Below are 24,982 nucleotides of genomic sequence, written 5' to 3'. Positions count from 1 at the left end.
TTAATTTTTCTCATGGTACCCACACCAGAAGCCATCAGATAATTATCCTTTCCAGAACTTACCAAACTATTCTAGGTTTCAATTATAATGGGTAGATTAAAAATATCTTTTATAATCTGTTATTAGGAAGCTAGTTTATCCACTCTGAAGACTCATGCTATCTTTATTGTATCTTTAAACCACTTTGCACCCACTACACTGTGGATCCAATCTTCCCTAGAGCATTAACTTACTACTATAACTAAATGAATAAATAGTATATTTATCCAATCAATTAGTTATTAAATATTTAAAGCAGATGTAGCTAGCCATCCAAAAGAGAAATCATATTGAGTTAAGGAATTAACCAACAAAATATACAAAAATTCAGATTGGTCCCTTCGTCTGTTGCACATTGCAAAGGAATTGGAATTTAAAAGAAAATTATATCTATCTTCTCTGTAGTTTTATTTTGACCATGTTATCAATCTCTACACTACAGATGTGATTTTCTGTTGGAGGTTCAAAAAGCCTAGAGAAATATAATTGTTTCCAGTGGGATTTTTTCATAGCAGAACATAGAATATTTTTATTGTCTGGTGGTTTTTAGGTATTTGGGATTCTGTTTTATTTGACTGCATCACTAGAAATTCAATTCATAGGTTAGGAGGTTGGAAAATAGACACAATATTACTTTGCATTCCCATCTTTTATCTGAAGATCTGAAGGTACTTCACAGACATTAATGGAAAAAATCTCACAATACAGCTTTGAAGAAGGGAAGGATTTAGCAGATGAAAACTGGAGCATACAGAGGCTAAATGACTTAACACACAAGAGGAAAACAGGCCAGAAGGAGATGCTTATTCACTGTTCTGTTCGCATCTATAAAGCTTTATCTCTTCTGAAACTATATATAGATTCATAAACAAAATACTATTTTTTTCCAGTCAGGTAGTGAAGAAACCAAAGGTTACAAAAGTAAAAACTGTAAAAATGCTGTGTTTGCAGTTGCCTGAACTGAGTGTGTGAAGAAAGAGGAAAACAGGAGCAGGAGCAGACAAGAAAGGGGAGGGATAAGAAGCCTTGTCAAATTAAAAAAATAGAATTTTGTGTAAGGTATGACGAGTTTATTTTATGTCTATGTTTCTATGAACTTGAGCTCTTGTAAAAAAAAAAAAAAAAAAAAAAAAAAGTATGTTTACAACACTTGACAAACAAGTACCCAGTTTATCTCAAAGAGGAGAGAGAAAAGAAGCTTTTCTCCATTTTCTTCCTAGACCACTCACCGCTGATTTGCATGGAGCACTGCAGAGTGAGAAGGGAGTTGAGAAACAGCTGTGTGGTCCGCAGCAGAGACTTCTAGGCCACAGGTGAGTCAGTATCAGTCAGACTTCTGGTTAGCGTTATGAAAATACCTACTTAGCAGGAACTGGACTCTGGTTTTAACTGTACTTTGCTTTTACTTTCCTAAGCATTCAGACATTGAAAGCAATCTCTGTAAATCTCTGAATCCTATTTTCTGTCTCAGGCATTGCAGGCATTGCAGTCAAGCTCCAATTAAGTGTGCAAAATAAGAATTCTGACGATCCCCTTTTTAATGAAGTCACAGAAAATAGCATCTGTTTTAATTGCAGCAGAAGCATGAATGCCTTCCCGTTATTACTCTGTTGTTCCTACTCAGTTTTCTTACCGCAGCATTTGTTTCCTGAATTCGTAAAGTGTTACTATTTCCATTCACTGCCTAGACAGAAACTCAACCTACACAACCTACCTGAATTTGCAATGAAAACCTGTAAAACTGTTTAGCTAGAATGGATTTATTTTCCTGTAGTTTCAATGAAGCTGCACATCTACATACCTTTTTCACTTCTTCACTTCTTTTCACTTTGTCGCATTTTATTCTTTCCATTTTCCTTTTTGGTGCCTCTTTCTATTTTCAACCTGTTGTCCTTTTCCTTCAGTAGAGTAGGGACTTCATTTGCTTTTGTCCACAGTTAGATTTCCATCTACATTTCTCCCCAGTGTATCTCTTCCACATTTTACTTCTGCCTTTTCCATATCCTTTCACAAAATCACAGAATCACACTAGGATGAGGTTGGCAGTGACTTTTGGAACCATTTGGTCCACTCCTTATTGAAGCAGGGACATCCATGTAAATGTACCTAGGACCACATCCAGGCAGCTTTTGGAGATGTCCAAAGAGGAGACTCCCCAATCTCTGGACAACCTGTGACAATGCTGTCACCTGAACAGCATAGAAGTGCTGTCTGATGGATAGAGAGAACATCTTATGCTCCAGTTTCTCCTCATCGCTTCTGCACCTGGCACTGTGAACCACTGAAAAGAGCTTGGCTCCAACTTCCTTGTATCCTCCATTTTCCTGTCTCATTATCATTATCAATATATCCAATTTTCTCTCTGTCTCTTTAACATCTTTTTTTCCTATCCTTTCTCTGATATCTCCACTTTCTATTCCTCCCTCATCCTTTCTTCATTTCTTGATCTCTGATAACCTTGATATTCACAGTTCTTTCTTCCCTCTTTCTCTTAGTTGTTTCTTTCCATTACTTCTTTTTTCATCATCATTCTTGTCTTTCTGATATTTTCTTCCAGCTGAATTTATTTTTCCCCTAGTCTTCACTGCTTCTGGCCCTATCCAATAGCTGAAAGGACTGCAAATACTTTGTGTCAAGGGAGAAAACACTTGTGAAACCTTAACACAGAATTTGCCAAGAAACTGTGAGTCATTTTCAGAATTGCACAATTGTAGAACGGCTGTGGGTAGGACTGCCATCCACCAGATCAAGCTGTCCAGGGCCCCATCCAGCCTGGCTTTGAATGGCTCCAGAGATGGGGCATCCACAACCAGTCTGGGTAAACTGCTGCAGTGTCTCACCAGCTTCTGAGTATAGAATTTCTTCCTAACATCTAACTTAAATTTTAAAGGCAATCCTCCTTGCCATATTACTAGTAGACTGTGTAAAAAGTTGTTGCCCCTCATGTTTATAAGCTCTCTTTAAGTACTGGAAGGCTGCAATGAGGTCTTCCCAGAGCTTTCTCTTCTCCATGCCAAATAAGTACAACTTCCTTGACCTTTCTTCATTGGAGAGGTGCTTCAGCCCTTTGATCATCTTTTTGGTCCTCCTCTGGATCCTCTCCAACAGCTCTTCATCCTTCTTTTGCTGAGAGCCCCAGGTTTGGACACAGTACTTCAGATGGGTGCCCCCACAGGAGAGGGGGATGACCACCTCCCTCTCCCCACTGGCCATCCTTCATGCAGCCCAGGATAAAGTTGGCTTCCAGGTTGCAAGCGCACTGCAAGCACATACTGTTGACTCACAAGGTTTTCCAAATTCCAACTGGAATTCCCGAGTCCTTCTCTACAGAGCTGCTGTAAAGAAGTTCTTCTCCCAGTCTTTAAACATATCTGCGACTGCCCTGACCCAATCTTACATTCTTCTCTTTTCTGCACCTTACACTCTTCTGTTCTTTATCATTTGGCTTCAAAAGGTGTAAAATCATGCTAGCAATAGGAGCTCCTGACAACTATTCCTAGTTTGTCTGAAGCTCATTTGGAGCATTTCAAGAGGTGACAAGAACTCTACGGGAAAAGTATGTAGATCTTAGTGCATCTTGAATCTATGGCCTCATATTCCAGGCAAAACCTGTGACTTGCTCCTCACAAATATATCTTTGAAAGGAAGTGAAGCTACATGCTTAAAAATATGAAAGTTTCACAAAGGTGCATTGTAAGCCGAAAATAAAAAATGAGCTAAATTTAGATTCATATTTTAATTAGTTTCCTGTATTCAGCTTAACAAGAAGGTGTACTTAATCCCACATATTTTTCTTTAGCAAAAGTGCCAAATATTACTTTTTCATATGGAAAATATTGCTAATATTTTTTATAAAGCAGAATACTGACAAGAAAGGCCCTGTTGCCGGTTGAGGGAAAATAAAAATAAAAAAATAAAAAACAAAATTCTCAAATGAAAGAAATGTAGATATAAAAAAAAAAGTCCAGATATAAAGGAAAATGAATTGAGGAAAAACAATGGAGTTAACTCTCTCCTCCTCCAGTTGCGTTAGAATGGCAAATGAGTGAAATGAGAAAAATTCATCTTCTCAGCTGTTCACTGATACTGGATTCAGTGAAGTTCCAGTATGAATGGGCAGGAGATCAGAAGATCCAGTCAGGGATCACTCCTGGTGTGAGAACTCATTCCCGAGTTCTCTTAGAAGACAACAGGAGAAATATAAGTTGGAAACTGGAAAGAAGGGTGGAATGGAATGATTTGTTGTTACCATATTTGCTATGTGGTCTTTCTATCCATAAAGAATGATGCCTATGGAGCTAGTCCAGGCATGATATAAAATAATTTTGGCTCAGAGGATTCATGAAGTAACTTCAGTCTCCCATCTCTGCTAGGAGATTGCTCTGTCTCTCTCCTTACCTCTAGAAATCCCCAGCAATTGAATGGTTCTGAGCTGGGGGTGGCTGACTGCATACTCTTTAGGTAAAATTTAATAACACCTTAACTTCTTTTTTTATTATTTGTATAATTTTTGTGTCCTTAACTCCTGGTGCTCTGCATTTCATTTTTATTTTTTTTTAACTGTGTGTGACAAAGAACATGATTTGCTTTTTAATTAAATAGAAATCCATTTTCCTATAAGTAGACTAAAATGCATCATGCTGGCATTTAAAATATTGTGCAGTCACGTGCACAGACACACATGACACTTTTAAATTAATTACACTGCTTTAGAAAAAAAATCCTGTACCTTCAGTTACCACCTCTGCATGCTGCTTGTTCTGACAGCCATCAGGACTTCCCAGCTTCCCCACAGCAAGTGTCACAGCGTACTGCCCACTGTTCTCACATCTAGCATCAGCATATAGACCCTAACATGCCAGTTGCCAAAGGCATGCTAAGTGCCTAATGTGAAATCACTTCTGTGTGCTACCAAGGGGGTGCTCCTTTCACAGAAGTTGCCGGAGGGAAGCTGTGAATCAGCTCTCTCCCTGGGCACCTTGCCCACACTTTCTCTTGCCAGCACAGCCTGCCTTGGAGGCAGCACTGGCCAGCTGCACATCCCCTCCTCGCAACAGAGAGCACTTCCTGGCACCAAGAATGAACCAATTCTAACATACGCGAATTCAAATGTTCATTTCCAAACACATCATTCTTCGAAAAAAGCTTAGTTTTTATAGTGAAAAAATAATATAAAATTATAGCATCAGGGAGGAAAAGCACAGAAGGAGACAGCCCGAAGACAACATACTCTGCAGCTAGGAACAAAGCCATTCAAATTCTTTGTATCATAGTAGATTTCTTCAAGCCTTTGCTCAAAAGTTCATTCAAAATAAGGGTATTTTTTTAAAACAGGCTTTTCTTCAGTAATTTGGGGTGGACACATTTGCTTCTGAAGAGGAGCATCTTATTCCTGATTAATCTTTTAAAATGGGTAGCCCCTCAGGAGTATCTACCACTTAGCCAAGGCACAGCAACATTTCCAATCAGGGCCGCAGAACAACCAATAGACACTTGATTTCACTCACTTCCTATATGTGAAAATTGGTCAAGTCACTTGAAGACAGTAGACAGGTATTTTACTATTCTGGTATTCTTCACCTTAAGAGCTGTCTTCAAAAAATCTTACAGCTGGCCAAGTATTTCTATTTATGAAGTAAATGAAATTTTAGTACAAAATTAAATTAAAATATGCCAGATGTTGAATACTTGAAAAATAAATGATCTGAAGTAGGGATTTCTTCTCTGACAAAAGATTTACATTACAGTTGGGTCAGTAGCCTGCTGGATGCTTTGAACACCATAAAATTATCAGCATCATAATTCTAGATCTGCTGTCTCTGTGTTGCTGTGTACTCTTCCATACTTTGTGTATCTTTGCCCTGGTGACACTAATACCAAAGATAACAGCAGTATGACCTTGAACCTGCAGATTCTTCAGTTTCCTAGAGGCTTTGAATGACTTCAAAATTCGTAGATCTAGAACACTCAAAAAGTTTAGAAATTCCACAAGAAACACTTAGAAAAGCTATCAGATTAGACTCCTGGAAGCAAAGGAAATAAACTAACAACTTTCAATAGACTGTGCCTTAACAAACCACTGATGTTTGGAAATGAATGGGTAGAACCCAGCCTTAGCCTTTCTCTAGTTACTCTGTTTATCTGTTTTTCATTTGAATATAACCATTCAACTTGTACGCTCTCACGTAATTCATCAAGAGAAAGGCAGAGCAATAGAGACAGCTAGATCTAAAGTAAGGGAGAAAGGAAAAGCTGAGAGTAAAGGATGGAAAGAATAATAGTATGAAGAGATTCAATCTATATATTCTCTTCCAAATTAGTTCATTAAAACTGGTATGAAAGACAGCCTAAAAAAGCAGTTAGTTGTGTATTTCTGCCTGTGCAATACAGAAAGAAACAAAAGTACCATCTCTAAATATTTCTCTCAGCCTAGCATTATGGCAAAACTGTAAATGAATAGTACTGTAAACACTTTTGAGTTATATAAAATATGTAACAAGCAGAACGAGGGCCCAGAAGTTTTGAAAGAAGAAAAACCATCTAAATGACAGCAAATGTAATGGGTTGGAATCTTCTTCACACCATTAACAGTTTCTGCTTCAAAAGAGCAACTAAGATGTTTTTCAGTGCATATTCAGTAAGGTAAGATAAGGTAAGCACAGTAATTTAGTGTAAAATGTGTTTATGAGACTAACTATGTATTTAAGGCTAAGATTTAGCCTTTGTTCCATACACAGCCACTATGCTATACCTGTTATCAACATGAAGAAGAACATTTTTACCATAAAGTTCCTATATTGGATGGACTTTTAAATCTCATATGAATGTATGGTTTCTATCTGAAAACGTGTGCGATCCAGTAACAAGGACACATTAACATTTGAAAAAGGGAACTAACTCTTAAGGGTTTCATTTCCCCAGACAGCTGAAGCAGAGGTACTACTTTCTGTTTTGGGGGTGAAGAGTCATCAGCAAAAGAGTGAAATCCTTCAGCTTTCATTTTATGAAAGTAAACAGGTTTTTCCCTTTAGGCCTACAAACATTTGCCAGAAGCCCAAGTGAGGAAATGTGAAAATACCATGTGAATTATATCAGACTGTGAGAGGCAGTCTGGTCTAGTGAGAAGGCTAATGAACAGTATAGCTAAGGGAAATCTAGTTCACTGATTTACTGTTGTGAGCTTACATTCATTTTTGAGCAGCTTCTCAGTCATGCTGTAAGTTTTGGTGGGATAGGCTCAAATTCTACTTACGCTGACTTTTAAGCATAACCTCACCTTTTGCCTGAGCCCTAAATTACCTAAGCCCTACAATGTTAAGCAAGGTTTACTGGTACGCTGAAAGGAAAACTCTTAGTGCAAGCCCAGACCAGAACCTGTATCTGCAAGGGGATCAGATTGGGCATGGGTAAACCCAACCCTATGAGTACACCATCCTACTGCTTTGAGGTAGTCTCAGAAAACTGACAGTGGACAGAAAAATCAGCCCTAATGAACTAATACTTAAGAGGGTACAATATCCTGTACTCTTCCCAGCGCTTTCAGGTCTATGAACACTGAGCTGCAAGTCTGTTGCAAATTACTGAGCAATACAGCAGGATGGTTTGGGTCTTGGAGAACTTCATAGAAGAGGCTGCAAGAGCTGCTGTTGAAGGGAAGTGTACGAAACAATCTTCTGTCTACAAATACCTGGCAGGAGACTGTGGTGAAAGCATAGCAAAAGCTTTCTCAGAACTGCACAGCTGTAGGACGGAGCACAGACGCTACCTTAAGCTCAACCACCATATTTCCATCCCTCCTTGATCAAACATCACCCAATTCCTCTGTATTAAGAAGTTAAAAACATTCAATTAAAAATCATGATTCTGAAGTCGAGTTTGCAGAGCTAATAAGTGCTCAGAAATTCTCAGTGAGGTAGCCAAACTTCACTCCAAACTTTCAGATCAGTGCATTCAAAGACAATATTCTGAGACGATATCCGAGTTTCTACTCCTCTGCATCTAAGTTTTCTGTCCCTCCTGACAGGATGCTGCAGCTGTCTGGGCTGCATTAAACGAAATAAGGGAGCTTTTAGAATGGTATTCAATTACCTGAAATGGGTGCTATTTCACCCGAGTGTGTCAGACTGTATGAGGTAGTTTGCACTTAATGTGAACAAAGGAGACATCCCTTCAGTGAGGGCAAGAAACTCTGATCAGACCATTAAAACTGTTCCAAGCTAAGCTGGAATCCAAGACGGTATTTGAACAGCACTTAAGTAATAATTCCAACTTAATAAGAATGTTCCAAGGTATCATTAACTATAGCATTTGAAAAGGAATTGTGCTTTTTATTGCCATGTGATATTCTCTAGTGTCTTTTCTTTCTTTGGCCCTCCTCACTTTCTCCTTATAGTTGACAAAGGCAGAAAGCCCAGGCTTTTGTACAATTTCCCTTTTCGAAACTCCCATAAGATTAGGCAGTGCAAGCTTGGTTTATACTGCAAACATTTCATGAAAGAACCACTTTAATTTCAAAGTCTAATAGCTGCAGGAATAGCTTAATAAACAGTTGTGCAGAGTGCTGGAAAGGCCAGAGGTTACAAACAGGGATAAATGGCTGCGCAGCACATGGGCATTGGAAGTTGCATACTGCACTGTATAAATCAGCTCTGTCTCCCAGAAACACTTTGTTCACGGTTGGGAATGTAGACAGAAAGAAGTGCTCATGCTCTTTTATACCTTGGAGTTCAGAGCTCTGATGCTCTTTAGAATTAGAAAAACAGCCTTAAGTCTGAGAATAACAACTTTGCCGTATGTGCTTTTTTTTTAAAAAAAAAAAAAAAATTTCCAACTCTTTTTTCTTTTTTTTTTTTAACACTATACTTCCTGTTCCAAAATTACTTGCTGTTTCTGTGTGCTTATTGCCAAATATCCCTGAGTATTTACTGCTCCTTACTCTCTTGATGACTGTTTTCCTTATTCTAGGTTTTCTATTCTCAGGATGAATGTTTGCATCTTACAATGAAATGTTTTATTTATTGCTTAAAGCACTACCCTCACAAACATTCCTGCTAACTGCCCCCTGACAAGGATTTGGGAGAATAATACATGGGTAGGAATGTAGCTGAAACACAAATTATCTGTCCTGTTTAACTCAGAGGAGGTGCTCCTCAGCAATACACTACAGAGAAGAGGAGCACCTTATGAATTAGGGACAGGCAGAATTCCAGACTGAGCATCCATACAGTCCCAGAAAATCTGCAAACTTCAAGATGATTATAGCATCTCAGGAAGGTAAAATGGAGTGGAACAGGTTAGCCAGCAAACTGCACCTTACATAAATATATGCTATAGGCTGCCACTTCCCACTACTTCTGTACTGTATCTCTCACAAAGAATTTAATTATTGACAATGTTTTGATAAGTACCATATTCCCTCTTTTTATGCTGAAGGAAATTTATAAATGAGTCTGGTCTTATGAAAAAAGAAAATCACCCTTTCAATAAATACTATAAATTCATTATAGCTACTTTACTCTTGCATGGAAAGTGTTTTCACTGATGTGAACAAAAAGAAAAGCTTTTCTTTGACCTAGAGACATTTCCACTTAATTTTTAATTATATAAAGATTTATACAATTATATAAAACATTTGGACTGTTCTGCATTAACACTGCTAAGATATTTTGCACAAATTGTAAATAAATGGTTCTGATGTGTTTACCTACTACCTATTTGTAAAGCAATAGCATTTTCTGTGGGTTCAGCCCAGTTAATATCAGCATTTGCAAAAATTGAGTTAAAATCAGGTAAAAACAGTTAAAACATTTCATTTTAGATAGAGGATATGTGTAGAAATTGGTAGACAATCACCTCCCATTTGCATTAAATATTATTCACGTTTTGGTTTGAGGAGGTGTATTCTATTAAATAGAATTCAAACAAAAGTTACAGTACTTCTTTACCAATATTTTATTAATACCTTGGAAATGTTTTCTTCTAAAACAAGTAATGATTTAATGAGACTTTGTCTACCACAATATAAACATGAAACTGCTTTTGTAAAGAATAAGGAGTGTGAATTCTGCTCGTGGAGCTATGCATGGAATTTGGCCTTGTAATACTGTTCTCACTCAGAAAGTTGCAACTTTTTGCAACTTTTTGCTGAACATGATCTCACATTCAAAACCACATAAAGCAGGTGCTCCACTGAGCTAAGAGAGCTTTGGACCAAGTCTCAAGACTGCCTTAAAAACACTGAAGGTCATTTTCTGCGAATGAGTTTTGAGGATTCAACTTCAGCTGGTTTTAAATAATAAAGAAAAAAATAATTAATAATTCAATTCTTTCAGATTCTGCACACTTAAGTTACAACAGCTGTCATGGGTGTTACTGAAAAACAAGGCTCTTGCCCCTCCTCCATTGCACCTATACTTATGGAACATACTTACGCTTTCCTGACAGATGTTTCTTGATTAGTGCATCAGAGGAAAACAAATCACCACCTACAATGGTTCCTGGAGAAGCCTTGAGAAGAAACTCATAATCTATCATTTTTTAAAAAATTATTCAGTTATTTTAATATATTGTTTTCTGTTTTTTTCCTGTTTTTTTTTTTTTTTTTTTTCCATAATTTACTCATCATAACTTTTCCTAAAGGGCAACAAAAACACGATGTATCTCTGCAGTGTCCAGCACAGACAACATTCACAGCTTTTATATCCAAACTTATTATTGAAATGCACAGTAATTAAAACAGTACATATTTAATTCATTTCCTTTTAAAGTATAACCTTGGTGTTAAAATATATATATATATATATGTTTTTAAGAAATGGCCAAAATAGCATTTCATGTTTCTATCTATCATGTGCCAGTATCTGCATTACAGATTTGGACCATATGGTCAAAGGTAAATTATATGTAGTTTACCTACTGAGCTGAATTCAGCATTCAGACTGCATTTAACACAGGGTCAGTTTTGTTCTTTTAGCTTTCATCAGTTTATACAAGGAAACAAAAAATCCCTAAGCTCATAAAATAGCAGGCAAAATGAGCAAGTTGTGATTTTCATACACTGTCTGCTTTCAAATGCTTTCTGTGTAAATTATGTGTTCAAGTAAAGTGCCAGACTGTCTGGCCTGGAAAAAATAGCTATTTACCTGTAAAAAAGAACAAAACAAAACAGAGAACAAAGAACAACTGTGGCTTGGTTTTCTTATAAACTGTCTGTATGCTTTGATTCCTTTGCTACTTACTGCAGAAAAAGTGTTCCAGTATCTAATCTCTTTTGAATACACTGTATTTATTTAAATGATCATCTTTTAAGATGACCATATGCTTTCGTAATGACACTTCCATTAAAGTGCAGCCTAAAAATTTGTGAGCAAGATTCCTTTCATCTCAGCATAGTATTAACTCTTAAGTCTGAAGATGGCATTTTAAATATCACTCTGATTGTCTACTTTACAGCTGATCATTTTAATAAGACTATGTAAATAGAATACATCTGAAAACTGCACTGAAAAACAAAAAAAGATTTTTTTTAAGGCTCTATTTTTTCCCTTTTGACCACAGTCCAAAATACAATTAAATAAAGCTGTAATGTGCTTATACAGCAGTCCTCTTCTGTTTTTTTTTTTTTTTTTTTTTTATTTACAGAAAACAGATACTGCTGGGGCTGTGTGAAGTGTAAACATAGCTAGGCATATAAAAATAATTAATGATGGACCGTGTTAAAGCATCCCTCAAAATCTAAGGCTGTTTCAGACAGTATACACCAAGTAAGCTCATGCTGAAAGAGCACAGTGTCGTTATCTGTAAAAGGAGAAAAACCAGTAGACTTTGAAGCAGTGGAAATTCTGTGTGTTTTAGGGTAGAAGAGCAATTTTTACATGCAGATGAGCAAATGTAAACTCCATTTACTGGGAATACAAAAATATTGTAAAAGAATATTATGATGAGGTGTTTATGAGGAGTATGGGAAATTTTAGGGATATAGGACATTGATAGAGATACTACAGTGCTGCAAAAAATGTGTGCCACATAAAGTCCCAATAGCACTCAGATAAAAAATAAAGGGATGAACTTAACTGCATGGCAAAATTAGATGTTACTGTGCAGATACAGACACCAAGAAATCGAGTTAGCAATTGGCCATTCTAAGAAACAATGCAAGGGATTTTATAACTTCAAAAGATTTAAAAAAGGCAATCAAACATGAATGCTAACCCAAGAGAGAAGCTGAGGGCATCTGCCCAGATCATCACTGTTGTATTTTAGCGTAACTCCACTGAAGGCAATGGAGCTATGCTAATTTACACCAACTGAGGATCCAGACAATCATATTTAAGACTTCAAGTGACAAAATTACTTCTATTTTGTGGTACACATTAAGGGTTTTGGCAAGTCTGACCAAACACAGAAAGCGCAAAACATTGCACTTTTAATTCTCCTTTTAGTAACTGTGTAGTTTATGCAACTTCCCATGGGGATTGCCTCAGCACTTGGGATATACCACAGCATCATGTTGCAGATCTTTGCGGATCTGGATGGAATGAGCAATTGGTCATGATCTGTTGGTTTGAAGCAAAAAATGATCAACATCACAATGGGAGTTTGCACAATAACCAAATTGTGCCAAAGAAAAGACCCCTGGATTGAATACAAGCAAATGCCAGGCTGAATGAGGTAAGTGATGTGGGACACATTCAATGACAAAGAAGTATGACCAAACCCAAGGATGGCAGAGGCAACTGCACAAATGGAAAGACTCCAAGACAAGAAGGCCTTAGAGAGATTCACTGGGCATGTTAAAATAACGAAACAAATTCATAGATAATCACAATTAAGTGCTCCTCTCAGAATAGTTGCTCAGGGACTGCATGGAATGGCACTGGAATGACTGACAAGAGAACAGTTTTGAAAATTAAACTGAACCGTCAAATAAGCATTCACACTGAAGCATTTGGTGATTAGCAAAGAGCCTAGAAACTTAGGATAGTATATTTAAAACTGCTTAACTCATTATTGCAGATGCTGAATTCCACTTTCAAAGACAGGCATACAGAAGTAAAAGGGATGTGGATTCCCAGTGCTTACATTCCTTCTGAAAGTGAACTTAAGTCATACAGATTGTTTTGAATAAAAATTACTCTAATTCGGTGAATATTCATCTGAATTGAGACTATTCCAGTTTAGAACTAAGCAGCAAATGCTTTTAAACACTGATTATAATCCAAACAGCAGAAGAAGTAAAGCTAACAATATATTTAAGGAAGAGGCCAGAAGCTATTTAAATATTTTAACTGCCATTTTGCAAATTAAAGCCTCTAATTCCAGAGTATTTCAAGTATTGAAAACTTACTAAGGCCCTGATTCTGCAAGGTGCTTCATGCAAACAATTTTGTGCCTGCATGGAACATTTCACAGTATCAGAGGTACTGGTAGACAGATGGCTTGCAAGGAGCTTTTTAGAGAGTACATGCTTTTAAGACTACCTTTTAGTAATGAAAACAACAATGAAGGGTCTTATGTAAACAGAACTCAAGTATTATTCATTTTAGAGACAAAAGTTGACAAACTTAAGTGAGAAAAATGGAATGACTCAACCTTACCAGAGTCTGAATGGAGTTATTCTAACAGAAAAAAAGCCCAGCCACTTCCATATGTAAAACTTATTGCGACTATAGAGATGAGGTTGCTGCAGATGATGGGTTTCTATACAAAGGACATTATCATAACACCACACAACATGAGGTTGGAAATGCTAGGTATAACCTACAGTGCCCATTTGAGTATTGAGAAGTGCAGGAACAGAGCCCAAGGTGTTCTGTTCTGGCCAGGCATGCATGCTGCCATCAAAGATAAGGTATCCAAGTGGAAATCTGCAATAAATACAGGAAACAAAAATGCAAAAAAAACCCACTGAAACCACATGAGATTCCTAATTTTACTTGGCCCAAGGATCTAGTTGAACAAAATGGGAAAGATTATTCTTTACAAGGGAACTAATAATGGGGATCTATGCTCCTTGGTTTTGTTTTTAATAATTAGACTTGCACACTAACTTAATAACACATTATAAACCGGTTTGTTTTATCATAACATTGCAGATAAGTTAATGAAATACTATTATTTACAAATGACTTGCTCTAGTCATTTTTAACATTATACCAAATACATAATGTCTGGTCTTTGCAACCACATTTTCCACTTAGAAGTTAGATAAAACATCAAGGAACTTAAAATTTTTTGAAGTTCCAAAGGATACATAATTAACATCTAATAAGTACTGTATTACACCACATAATTACTTACTAGAGTCAACAATGTTAGTATTCAAGAAAAAACTGAAATGACAACTTATCACATAGTAATAAATAAATAAATGAATAAATAAATAAGAGGACATAAACAGTAGAAAACTTGGGAAAGAGGAAAAAAAAGTGATAACGATGGAAATGGTTATTTTTCTCACAATAAAGGGTAATTCTCTAACACAAAAGTGAGTTAAAACTGTATAATGGGTCACAGCTTTCCAAATTTTGGTCTTAGTGAGTTCTTATAGGAGGACAGATGTCGGCTAAATAGGATAAGAACGGGGAATTAGGAAGGGAAGGCAAGGCAAGGGGTAGTACTCCTGTACAGATGAAACAACAAAGGTACACACTTCCAGAACATCTTGAGGACATAGACTGTGGGTGGAGAAAGCACTTCAGCAGCTAAATAAATCTCTGCAGAAATAACTGTTCTGACTAGAAAAAGTGACTGCATACTGGGGGAGCCAGCAAGGCTTTAAGAGGATACGTACTGACCAATGCTCAGTAATAGTCTGGTTATCTGTCTAAAGATGGGAATATTTCTACAGTGTTTTATTAACATATCTTTTTTTTTTTTTTTTACTATGCTTTATGCTTTCTTTTTTTTCCCAGATGACTAAATTGAGGAAGTAAACAGTATGTTTTTTCTGGTACTGTTAATCACAGTAAATACAAAACAAGCTTCTCCATCTCTATTAAGAATATCCCTTCTTCCCAGTTGCTAGATCTTGTTGAGGAAATTGCAATAAAATTATTTGGTACACCAATACAAAGTGAGTGTTAAAAGTTATACTAAGAAGATTTACCCTGTAAGTGTAAGCTAAGAATATCCTTTCTATCCAGAAAACTGTACTGCATGCAGTCATTCCTCCTTGAAAAGTTGTGGTTAAACAAGGAGAACGTCAGAGAAGCTCACTGTTCAATCTGGACCTTATGGAGGACTAAGTTTAGGATGACACAACTGGAAATGGTGAGACGAGGATTAAAGAGAAGATAAAAGATCAGAAGATGACTACCAAACATATGGAAATGAGTGCAGAGTGAAATGGAAAGAAGGAGGCACAGAAATTCCAAATCTTACTTTACTGTAGAAAATGTATAAAAACAGATCGAGCTCCACATTTTCAGTTAAGAAGAGAAGTGGAAAATAAAAGCTTTCAGGCTTCATTGCATAGAGGGTAATGAGATTGTTCTCCACCCTGTAAGTGCCATAGGATAATGCCAAAAGATGATCACCACAGAAACAATAATGACATGCAGTATCTACATAAAGACAGGTGCTGTGGGTCAGAAATACGGAATATTATGACAGTATCACCTGCACATAAAGATTTGTTGAACTTGGTTGAACTACAAACCTTTTTGAGGTTCAGATTCTTGAGTATAAGTACTAATGTGTTTTCCTGGCAGAAAACTGACCCAAAGGACAAAGGGTAAATGTTGATAATTTGACAGTTAGTTTGACAGTAGTCCAAGCTAATACTTAGCTATCCATGGCCTCTGAGAAAGAATTGCTATTTTTTCATTAAAGTAGGATCAGAACAAAATTCGTCATTTCCTTGTATTCGCTGGCAGCCACTTTCTCTGATTAGTGGGTTAACAGAAATCTAAGTGTAAATGTTCTGTCAGCATGTTGTATATTGTCTGGGATTGATTTATGGATAATCAAAATACTTGATTTAAAAATTTACTTAATTCTTTTTTCTTTTAAATACTATTAAAAGTGTTTCAAATGTTGCCTTTTTATAGTATTTTTAATTCTACAATAGGATTACAGTTCTGTAAGTAAGAACTTCTGCAATAAGCAGTAAATAAGGAAAAATGGTTAGGAAAGGCCTCAAGGTACGATTAAACTAGATTAAAATTATTAATATTTTAATATTGCTAACTATCACTAGATGGGCAGTTAATTGTTTTGCCACCATAGTCAAGTTTACTCATCAGTATGTTGCTTTTCACAAGCATTATAAGCAAAATATTAAAATTTGGAAGGCTTGGATTCCTGTCAGATACTAATTTCTTCAGAAACTCTTAATCAAACCCCTAACAGAATTAAAACCAAATAAATTATTTTATTATTTCTATTTTGTTACGCCAGTGAGAACATTGACCAGGCTGTCTAACTGCTTTGACCTGTCAATAAGCTATGCACAAAGAAAGAAGTTTTCACCTGGACTTTGGGTAAAAGAGGAGAGTCACACAATCTTCACAGCCTTAAGTAAACAAGAAGTCTTAAAGTGAAGTTTGGGTGGTTAGGAATAATTAGGATAACCCTGGAACTATTTAATTGAGTGACAATGTCATCTTTCTGCAAGCCAGGAAATGTGAGTGATGGAATTTTAAGAGATATAATAACCAAAAGGCAATACAGGAAGATACTTCTCTAACCTTTACTGATTCTTCAGTTATTTTGATTATGACTAGATCATAAGAGTTATTTGAAGTCTCCAGTTGTGTGCTATATTTTAGTTTACGAAGGAGTTGAAAAAAAAAAACCAACACCACCAATGTGCTAGCAGAATTCTAGTTAGAAAGCTGCACTATGATTTGTGTTGTTACAGTACACACAAGGATACTGTGGATTAGTAGAACATGATATAAAGGCTGTGCTAGCACAAATGCAATATTTTCTCTATGAGCTACTGAGCTATATGGCAAATTGAAAAAATTATGAAAGTGTCCCAAATTATGCAGTACAAAAAGTCACTACACTACACTATCAACTCTATGCTAAGCTATCAATCATTATCTAATATTAACATTATCTAACATTAGAACAGTATTAATCAGAAATTTTGAAGAGTTGAACTCTTTATAGAGGACTGGAAATAACTGCATGAAAACCAGAATGAGGAATAAAAGATGAAGAGACAGTAACAGTACAGATTGGAAAGAGCAGGACAGAAGGGATCTCGGCTTGGGATACAGATAAAAAATGCCTTTATATTTCTCTCTAAAGCCCAGGGCAGGAGTCAGATCTGCTGATACTCACTCCTCTTTTGCTGTCAGCAAATATCTATGAAACGCATTAGCAACATTCCCCACCTCTTTCTGGTGCCCACCTATTCAGAGTGCTACACCTTTCACCGCTGTGTTCTAGCACAGTACTTCAGGTGATCTATACAGCAGACACCAAAAGCCTCAAGATGCCAATAGGATCCCACACTATGGACTTTCTGCTTCTTTTCAGCTTGCTCTTTTTAAAAGCAAGGAAATTACTCTCCCAAACCTTTCACACAAAAATGTAACAAATGTAAATGAAGTACTTCACAGTTAAAAATTTTCAAATCAAAGTTGCTTATGTAGCTTTGGTTTAGCTGCTTTGTGCCCATATGCATTATCATTTACATGATCACATCTCCTCCCCTCTTAGGCAGAGAACAAGAGCAGAAATGAGAGCTGTATAAAGGATGCTATCATCCATATGACTCCTACATCCCTGCTTTTGAATATATGCCTTTCTACCAACTTCGGTATGATGGCTTAGTAGCAGAGAACAATAAGAATATTAATGTGATGGAGACGGGATGGGATGATGAGACAAGGAGCTTGAAACATGGAGAAATGTAGAAAGAAAATGAAAAAGGAAATAAGACAGAGTGACTGGATTGAGTGGAAGGTGGGACTGTATGAAGATTTTTGTGGGAGAGAAAGTAACTGCTGTTCTGGATCACCAGACTCTATTCTGCTTTCTCTGTACAGCTCATTCCTTTTCACAAATGGTGAACCATTCATTGTGTAGAATGGCCTAATTCCCACAGCTCCAAGAGAATTCACTGGGAAGTTGGCCTTGAATACATATAGTTCCCTGTAGAGTGAAGAGCTAGGTGAGTCCTGTAAGTATCAAATCGAGCAATTAAAATGATATGGTTAAATTTTCTCGCTTTAAACTAGTGTTAATATCAACCCTGACTTATTTCAGTGTATAATTGTAGGTGAAAATAAATTAATTCCAAGTGAAAATAAATGAATCCCCTTATTACCAAGATATATTAATAAGGAAACACTCAGGTGTGGTATTAGTGACACGTATGTGAGTGAATTAGTTGTCATATCCTGAAAGTACAGATTGAGAAAAGTGCAGTGAAGAACAAACGGGGCCACACATGGGATAATGAGGAAAACAAAGGAAATCCATTATTTGCTTAAGAAGTTTTTACTGTCTGTCCAGTGCAACGTACTATTTGTTATCCAACGGAAAAATAAGTGATCAGAAAATGAAGATTTGCCTTGTAATGAAGACGCAAAAGAGATCCAAGTTAAGTTACCCTGTCTAAAATTCTATCACTTTCTAAAATTTGTACTACTTTAACTGTGTTTTAATGTGTGCAGTAGGTACTGTGATAATAACACTTAAGTAAATAGAAATTATAGGTTAGCTAAACCTGTATCTGAAATTTTAAGTATGACTTAACCTTGTTTTCTTTGCTTTCAAAATAGGTAGAGAAAATGGCAGAGAAAGGAGTGGGAATCAAGTTCAAGAGATCTTTTATTCTCTCTGGTCTACATAAACTAGGCTTGACTGTAGATATTTGAGAAAAGTAGAGGAATGGGATCATCCCGTAACACTTTCCCAACTTAACTAAATTTCATGAAGGGTTAAAGCAGCAAAGTATGTACTTAAAGTATTATGCCGGCTGCCCCAACACTCTGGTCTATGTAACAGCTTTATCTATGTAATTGCCGTTCCCTGATCATCCATAACACATCTCAAGCAAAAAGTCAGGCCAAAATCTGAGTTTCTCTGGGGTTATTTACCCACATTCTGCTTATGTATATATATATAAAAATATATATGTTCAGTGACCTCACTTACAGCCTTTCCTATTGCATATCACATTGTCTTCTAGCAAAAGATAGCAATACGATCTGAACTGACACTTCAAAAAAGTAACTTTAGACTAGAGGGGTAATACCTGTGAATTCTGTACCTCTTCCTTGCACTTAGTGACTAGATTAAATAGTCTAGAGAGATATCTAACTTCAGAAGGTTTCTCATGCTTGCTTTCTTATCTTTCCCACAAGTTAAAGTTTGTTTTTTCATCAAAGTGCTGAACTTAAGAAATCCTATTTAAGGCAATAATGTATGGTAAAGACAGAATAATGTTTAGCATAGTACCATAAGCTACCATTCATATTTTTCCTACTCATTTTTTTTCTTGCTACTTATGAAAATCTTTCCATGTTAACCATACTACTATTTCAGGAATACCACTAACTCGTAGCACTAACAAACCCTACAGTTCTTCAACATACAGAATTCCAATCAAGCACATGGTGCCGGAAGACAGATCGAATCTGTCTCACAATTCTTTAATTCTCAAGGCTCACAACTGTCATTTCAAAGAACTGAAAGAAAATTGTGAGGAATGCATTTTAAGTAAGAGAATAACTAAGTTGACACTAAGAAACAGTCAAATGAGAAAATGCATTAAGCTATTAACAGTGATACAAACCTGGGGAAGATTATGTAAGCATTAGGAAGAAACGGACTGTTTCCTCTCCCCTCTAGTCTAACTGAGAAATATCATTTCACTAGTTATGTAGTCAGAAGTATTTCATCAGTCTAATCTCATGAGAATTCTCTGTTCTAACTAGCACATTCAAATGTTCAGAAAAGAACTGGAGTTCAGACATCTAGACGAATTTCACCACTATCACTTAATGAATACTCAAAAGAAAACACTACGTCAACAGATTTACGTATAGACCCAGCCTACGTGGAATTTCTAGAGAATTCACACACTTCTCAAGCACCGATCAACCACCTCTGCAGCATCTAGCAGCTCTCCAGATAGACTGCAATTCTAATTTCTGATGTAACTATACACTGTTTGTGGTAAAATAAATATTTATAAGGAAAATATTTGTTCTTTATATCTTACTTGAGTTCTTGTGAGCTTGTGGCCAGCATACTTCGAATGCTTTTGTCAGCCAAGGGACATCCAGACAAACTGCAAGACATGGTAGGACAGACAAGTAAATTAATCTTCTCATTAACTGAACGTTCCCAACAAACACAACATAAAAATTAAAAAGTAAAAGTTTTTAATGCAGAAAAGCGATGGGGCAAGTGCTGTAATATTGAATTTTGTAATATAGTTAACCCTCTGAATATATTTAGATATCAACATTACTTCCAAAATTACATACTGTAAATGTTCTTTTTTTTGTTTCTCTATAAACTAGTAAAATGTAACAAAAATATTTGTGGTTCCTGGGTTAACTACTTAAATGCTTAGAATGCTTTGGAAATTTTAGTAATCTATTTAAAAATAAAAGACGCTTATACAACACACAAATTAGCATGCTTTTAAGATCAACATATACTACTCAAAGGGTTAACACATAGTTCAACGTTTTACTTTGACAGCATTGTTGAGGTAAGCTGAAAACAATAAATTGAAAAGACAGAATCCACCATGAAAAAAATGAAGTCACACCTTCTATGTGAGGCGTAATTACCAGTCACATGACCACTCCCATCACACCCTGGTGTTGGACATCTGCCACCAAACAAAAACAAAAACAGCCAAAATAGTAAGTATGTTTAAAAAAAAAGCTTTTAAAAGTTTCATTGTTTCCAGTTTAGCTGCAATGACTGCAAGGGGTTTTAAGCATCCTAATTGAAAAGCTGCAAAATGAACAGGATTAAATGAAAATGGCGTCTCAATACAATATAGCATCATTAAGAACAAGCAAATACACATTAGCTTATCACTTTACTTAACTGGCAGTTTGAAACATTTATATGCTGCAAATGTTGCATGCTCATACTGCAAGGCGTATATGTACTTGTTTGTTTAAAAAAGACAAGGGAGAAAAGGTTAAAAGGAGAAAAATAATTTCACCTCACATTATGCTTACGTTATTAAATCCTTTTTGCTCTCTTTGCATTGAGGGTATTTGGGTTTAGGACTTGGGATTGTAACTTCACCAGGATACCTTCTTTCTTCGAGTGCCTCTTGGAAAGGATCCAAATCTTCTGGCTACAGGCAAATAAATGAGCATTAGTCTCAGCTAGGTGAGGACACAACTTTCATAAGATATTACAAATTAGAGTCATCAGAGATTATCTCCTTTTTTATCCTACTTAATCGAAGAAAAACCATGCAATTATTTCATATTCTTTCACCTACCAAACTTTTAAACAGTCCTTGCATACTCTGATGCAGTCTTTGAAGTGTGTGGGAAATAATTAGGCTATTTAATTAAAGAAAAAAAAAAAAAAGCAAAGCATTGATTTTTATATCTGATGTATTATTTTCATTTAAGATAAATAGTTTATACTTTTTCTGAAGGCACTGCAAAACTGAGGAATAGGAATAAAGAATAAATGTAGCATCTGGTTCATCAAAGGGTCATCTTAATAACTTTAATAGTTTAGAACACACCAAAGATGAAATAGGAACAAATGTAACAACTGGAAGTTTGGGGCAAACCTCAATGGATCTGTCTTGCAAAATGTAATCATATAATTTAAAATTAACATTACTGATGCACTCGGTAATTCAAAACCATCTATTTCAGGAACAAAGTGGTTAAATGCATTGATTTAGAGATTCCTGCAGATGGTGCTACAAACACCACAGCAGAAATGTATCATGATGTTTGCACTGAGAAATACTTCATATTGTATTTTTCACCTCATATTTCATTGATAAAGATAGATTTTCCTAATTCCAGTGAAATTAATAACAGAACTGTGACTAATACCAGAGATAGAATGTATGCAGTACACAGTGGAAATGCTACTTTGTTATATGTGTCAAAGGCATTGAACTTAGTTTTAAGTTTTAATTAAAATAGGCCTGAAATCTATCACACACAAATTATTAGCCTAATTTTAATAGTTTACACCAAGGAAAAACAAAGAACAGTGTACTGAAGTCTCCAAACATCTATTACATATTGAATGTAGCATTGCAAGCTATACAGCGGATAAGAGTTGAAAACTGACAAACAAAATCAGTGGCATTAAAACTTGTCAGCAGGTTTATTTCAGTGTCTTGGCTCACACAAGAACACATCCTACATGATCTAAGTATTGAAACATAAATTCACTAGCGTATTGTGTTTATTTGCCTTTTCTGTTTAAAGGGTCTTGCTGTTATCTTAGTATTCTGAATTGGAAAGTAATACCAATTTCAAATATCCCTTCTTTGTATAATTCTTTAAACAAAATACTTCATTAATACAAGCACTTTCACACACAGAGCTAACAGGAGTACATAAGTAATCTAGAAGAAGATTAGCTGAAATAGTTGAAAGCTTACATTACATTCTGATGGTTTTGTTTAAATTGATTTCTAAGCAATACATACTTTCAAACATTCAGCACATCATTTATGGTTTTCAGATTCAGTGGGATATCTGATCTTGAGAGCCGATTATCCCAGTACTGCACAGTTCTGTCAACTTGCTTATATAGAATATCATAATCTGGATAAAGTGAAACATCTTTTCAGCAGAAAATATTTGTTAAAAAGATGATATTGTTAGAAAACATGATTCAAATTCCTGGTTCAAATGTTGTCTTATGGAACTTAGTCACAGATCAGATGTGTGTCAGCATGATGTATTTCTAAAGATTAACCAGCAGAAGTTGTTTGGTAGAAAACTACCATTTTAACACCTATTGTTTCCTCTTTCCCCTCAAATACCAGAAATACAATGGATTACAAAAAGCAGACTGAATGAGAACGATTAAATGAAAAAGACATACATTAATCTCTTTGGAATCATCTTCATCTATCCTACTGGGCTTCATTTTTGTGTAGTCCACTGGTAAGTCCCAGCAGTCACCCTCATTCAGTTGATAACAGCGGTTGTTCATCACAGCTTGTCGTTGCGGTGACATTGGCTCCAGTGGTGTCAAAATGGTACAGCAACCATCTCGCTGCCTCTGCTTGTTCATACTCAGGTCCAAGGTCCCATTTTCATCGACTTCCATATCAGGATTCTGTCAAAAGAAGAAAAATATTGTTAATTTAGCCTCACACTATCAAACTGCTGCCTCTCTGTGTTCTTCAGTATATTTGATTGCCTAGCAGAATAATAAAATGTATTTCCATTCCTGTATAGATTGAAAGCATTGAGCCCCCTCCCACACATAGCATGATGCTATTACACAACATTAATGCTATTCTAGTAGATTTCTTCCTGAATGGCTAAATCTGATGTTTAGGGGGACAGGACAAGAGCCTTCATTATGCTCTCCCATCACCCAGAAAAACAGGTGCAAAAAAAAACAGGTGAAAATGAGAAATCTCTGAAGATATTTTCTTCTTGTTGTCTTTACCTTCTTGGTTTGCTCTGTGACAGGTGAATACCTCTGAGTTAATATCTGCATAATTCTTGTTTAAAGTCCTGACACCTGACCAGGTGATTAGAGTGGAAAAAAAGTAGCTAGCATCAAATAAATTTGTTTCTTTGTGTCTTCAGCATTAACTGTTGGTTTGTAATAGATGCTGTCAAGGAATTAAAAATAAACAGAGGGCACCAAAATAAGTCTTTTGGACAATATTAGGCAACGTTACAGGAACAGGAAATGCCTTTAAATTTCACTGTTCCTTCACTGCAGATATAAGAGTATTAGCGTTTTGTATTCTGCCTTTATAATGAATAAATTTATATAATGCAATAGTTGTGACAACTTCTGTGGCAACTGAGGTACTGCGAAATACAGAAATACACAAGAAATTTGGTTTCAAAACTGGTGTGAATGCTACTGACTCCTTGTATGTCTAGAGACTCCCTCTAGTAACAAAAGAGCTGCAGGAAAGCATTGTGAATGCAAATCCCTTTTTGATCAATTAATGCCTTTTCTCATAACATAAATACAATTGATATTACCCTTCTAGTTTTATTTAGAAAATATTTGTGAATTCTCTTGAGTCATTCATCCAGGTTTTAGATAGGGCGAAACATTAGAATAGAGGCATCTTCTGTCTTTAACATATAGGAAAAAAGGTATTTTATTCCAACTTTTTGCACTGTTTTGATACAGAATCAACTGTATTTTTTACATTCCAGAAGGAGATTTACCTCTTCAATATTACTAAAGAACATCAATGTAAAAAAGCAGCATCTGAAAACAGTCACCAACCATTTCAGATTAAATTGGGTTCTATCTGCTGCTAAGGGTTTAGTTTCCTAAGAAATTTCTAGAGGCTTTTACATGGGAAATAAAGAAACCTTTGTCTAAATGAAGAAGAAAAGAACATGTCTGCCAGCTCAAAATCTCTCCTATAAGCACAATAAAAATCTTCCCACTGCACTGCATCTGTCTACTCAGCCATCTAGTGGTCTCCCATAGGTATCACTGTACTGCTTGTTGATGTATATTAAATACTAATCTTTTAATAGCTATCAGAGTCAAAAAGTAATGTTTAAAATTAAAAACCAAATATTTTGCTAAATATTTACTGACTGCTAATAGCATACTGTTTTTCTTAGTACATAAAGCTTAACAACATTTATTATTTGTCTCCACAGTCATTTCATAACATACTGAAACTATGAACATGCAGAACATCAGTGACGCTGCACCTGCTAAGCACCTTTGAAATCACATGTACTGGAGGATTTACTGTTTGTTTCAAATGCTTACTGCAGTGACTTAAGAACTGTGATACCATACA

The 24,982-nt window shown here is 36.0% G+C and overlaps 1 protein-coding gene across 18 annotated transcripts in view; it reads right to left on the bottom strand.

Annotated features, from left to right (window-relative positions):
* Positions 1–24,982, bottom strand: part of MYT1L (myelin transcription factor 1 like) — a 296,204-nt gene that overhangs the window by 34,078 nt on the left and 237,144 nt on the right. For 14 of the 18 annotated variants that reach the window (XM_052697138.1, XM_052697109.1, XM_052697148.1 and 11 more), the window contains 4 exons: positions 23,065–23,301; positions 21,207–21,328; positions 20,783–20,845; positions 20,225–20,293 (listed from right to left, as the gene is read on the bottom strand). In XM_052697138.1, the coding sequence (XP_052553098.1) occupies positions 20,225–20,293; positions 20,783–20,845; positions 21,207–21,328; positions 23,065–23,301 (491 nt within the window). The remainder of the gene's footprint in view (positions 1–20,224; positions 20,294–20,782; positions 20,846–21,206; positions 21,329–23,064; positions 23,302–24,982) is intronic. The other 4 variants (XM_052697205.1, XM_052697185.1, XM_052697213.1 and 1 more) reach the window with 1 other exon arrangement.

The sequence above is a fragment of the Tympanuchus pallidicinctus genome, unplaced genomic scaffold, assembly GCF_026119805.1.
Source record: "Tympanuchus pallidicinctus isolate F22 unplaced genomic scaffold, pur_lepc_1.0 scaffold1, whole genome shotgun sequence".
NCBI classification, from domain to species: domain Eukaryota; kingdom Metazoa; phylum Chordata; class Aves; order Galliformes; family Phasianidae; genus Tympanuchus; species Tympanuchus pallidicinctus.
This window is presented reverse-complemented; position numbering and strand designations above follow the sequence as displayed.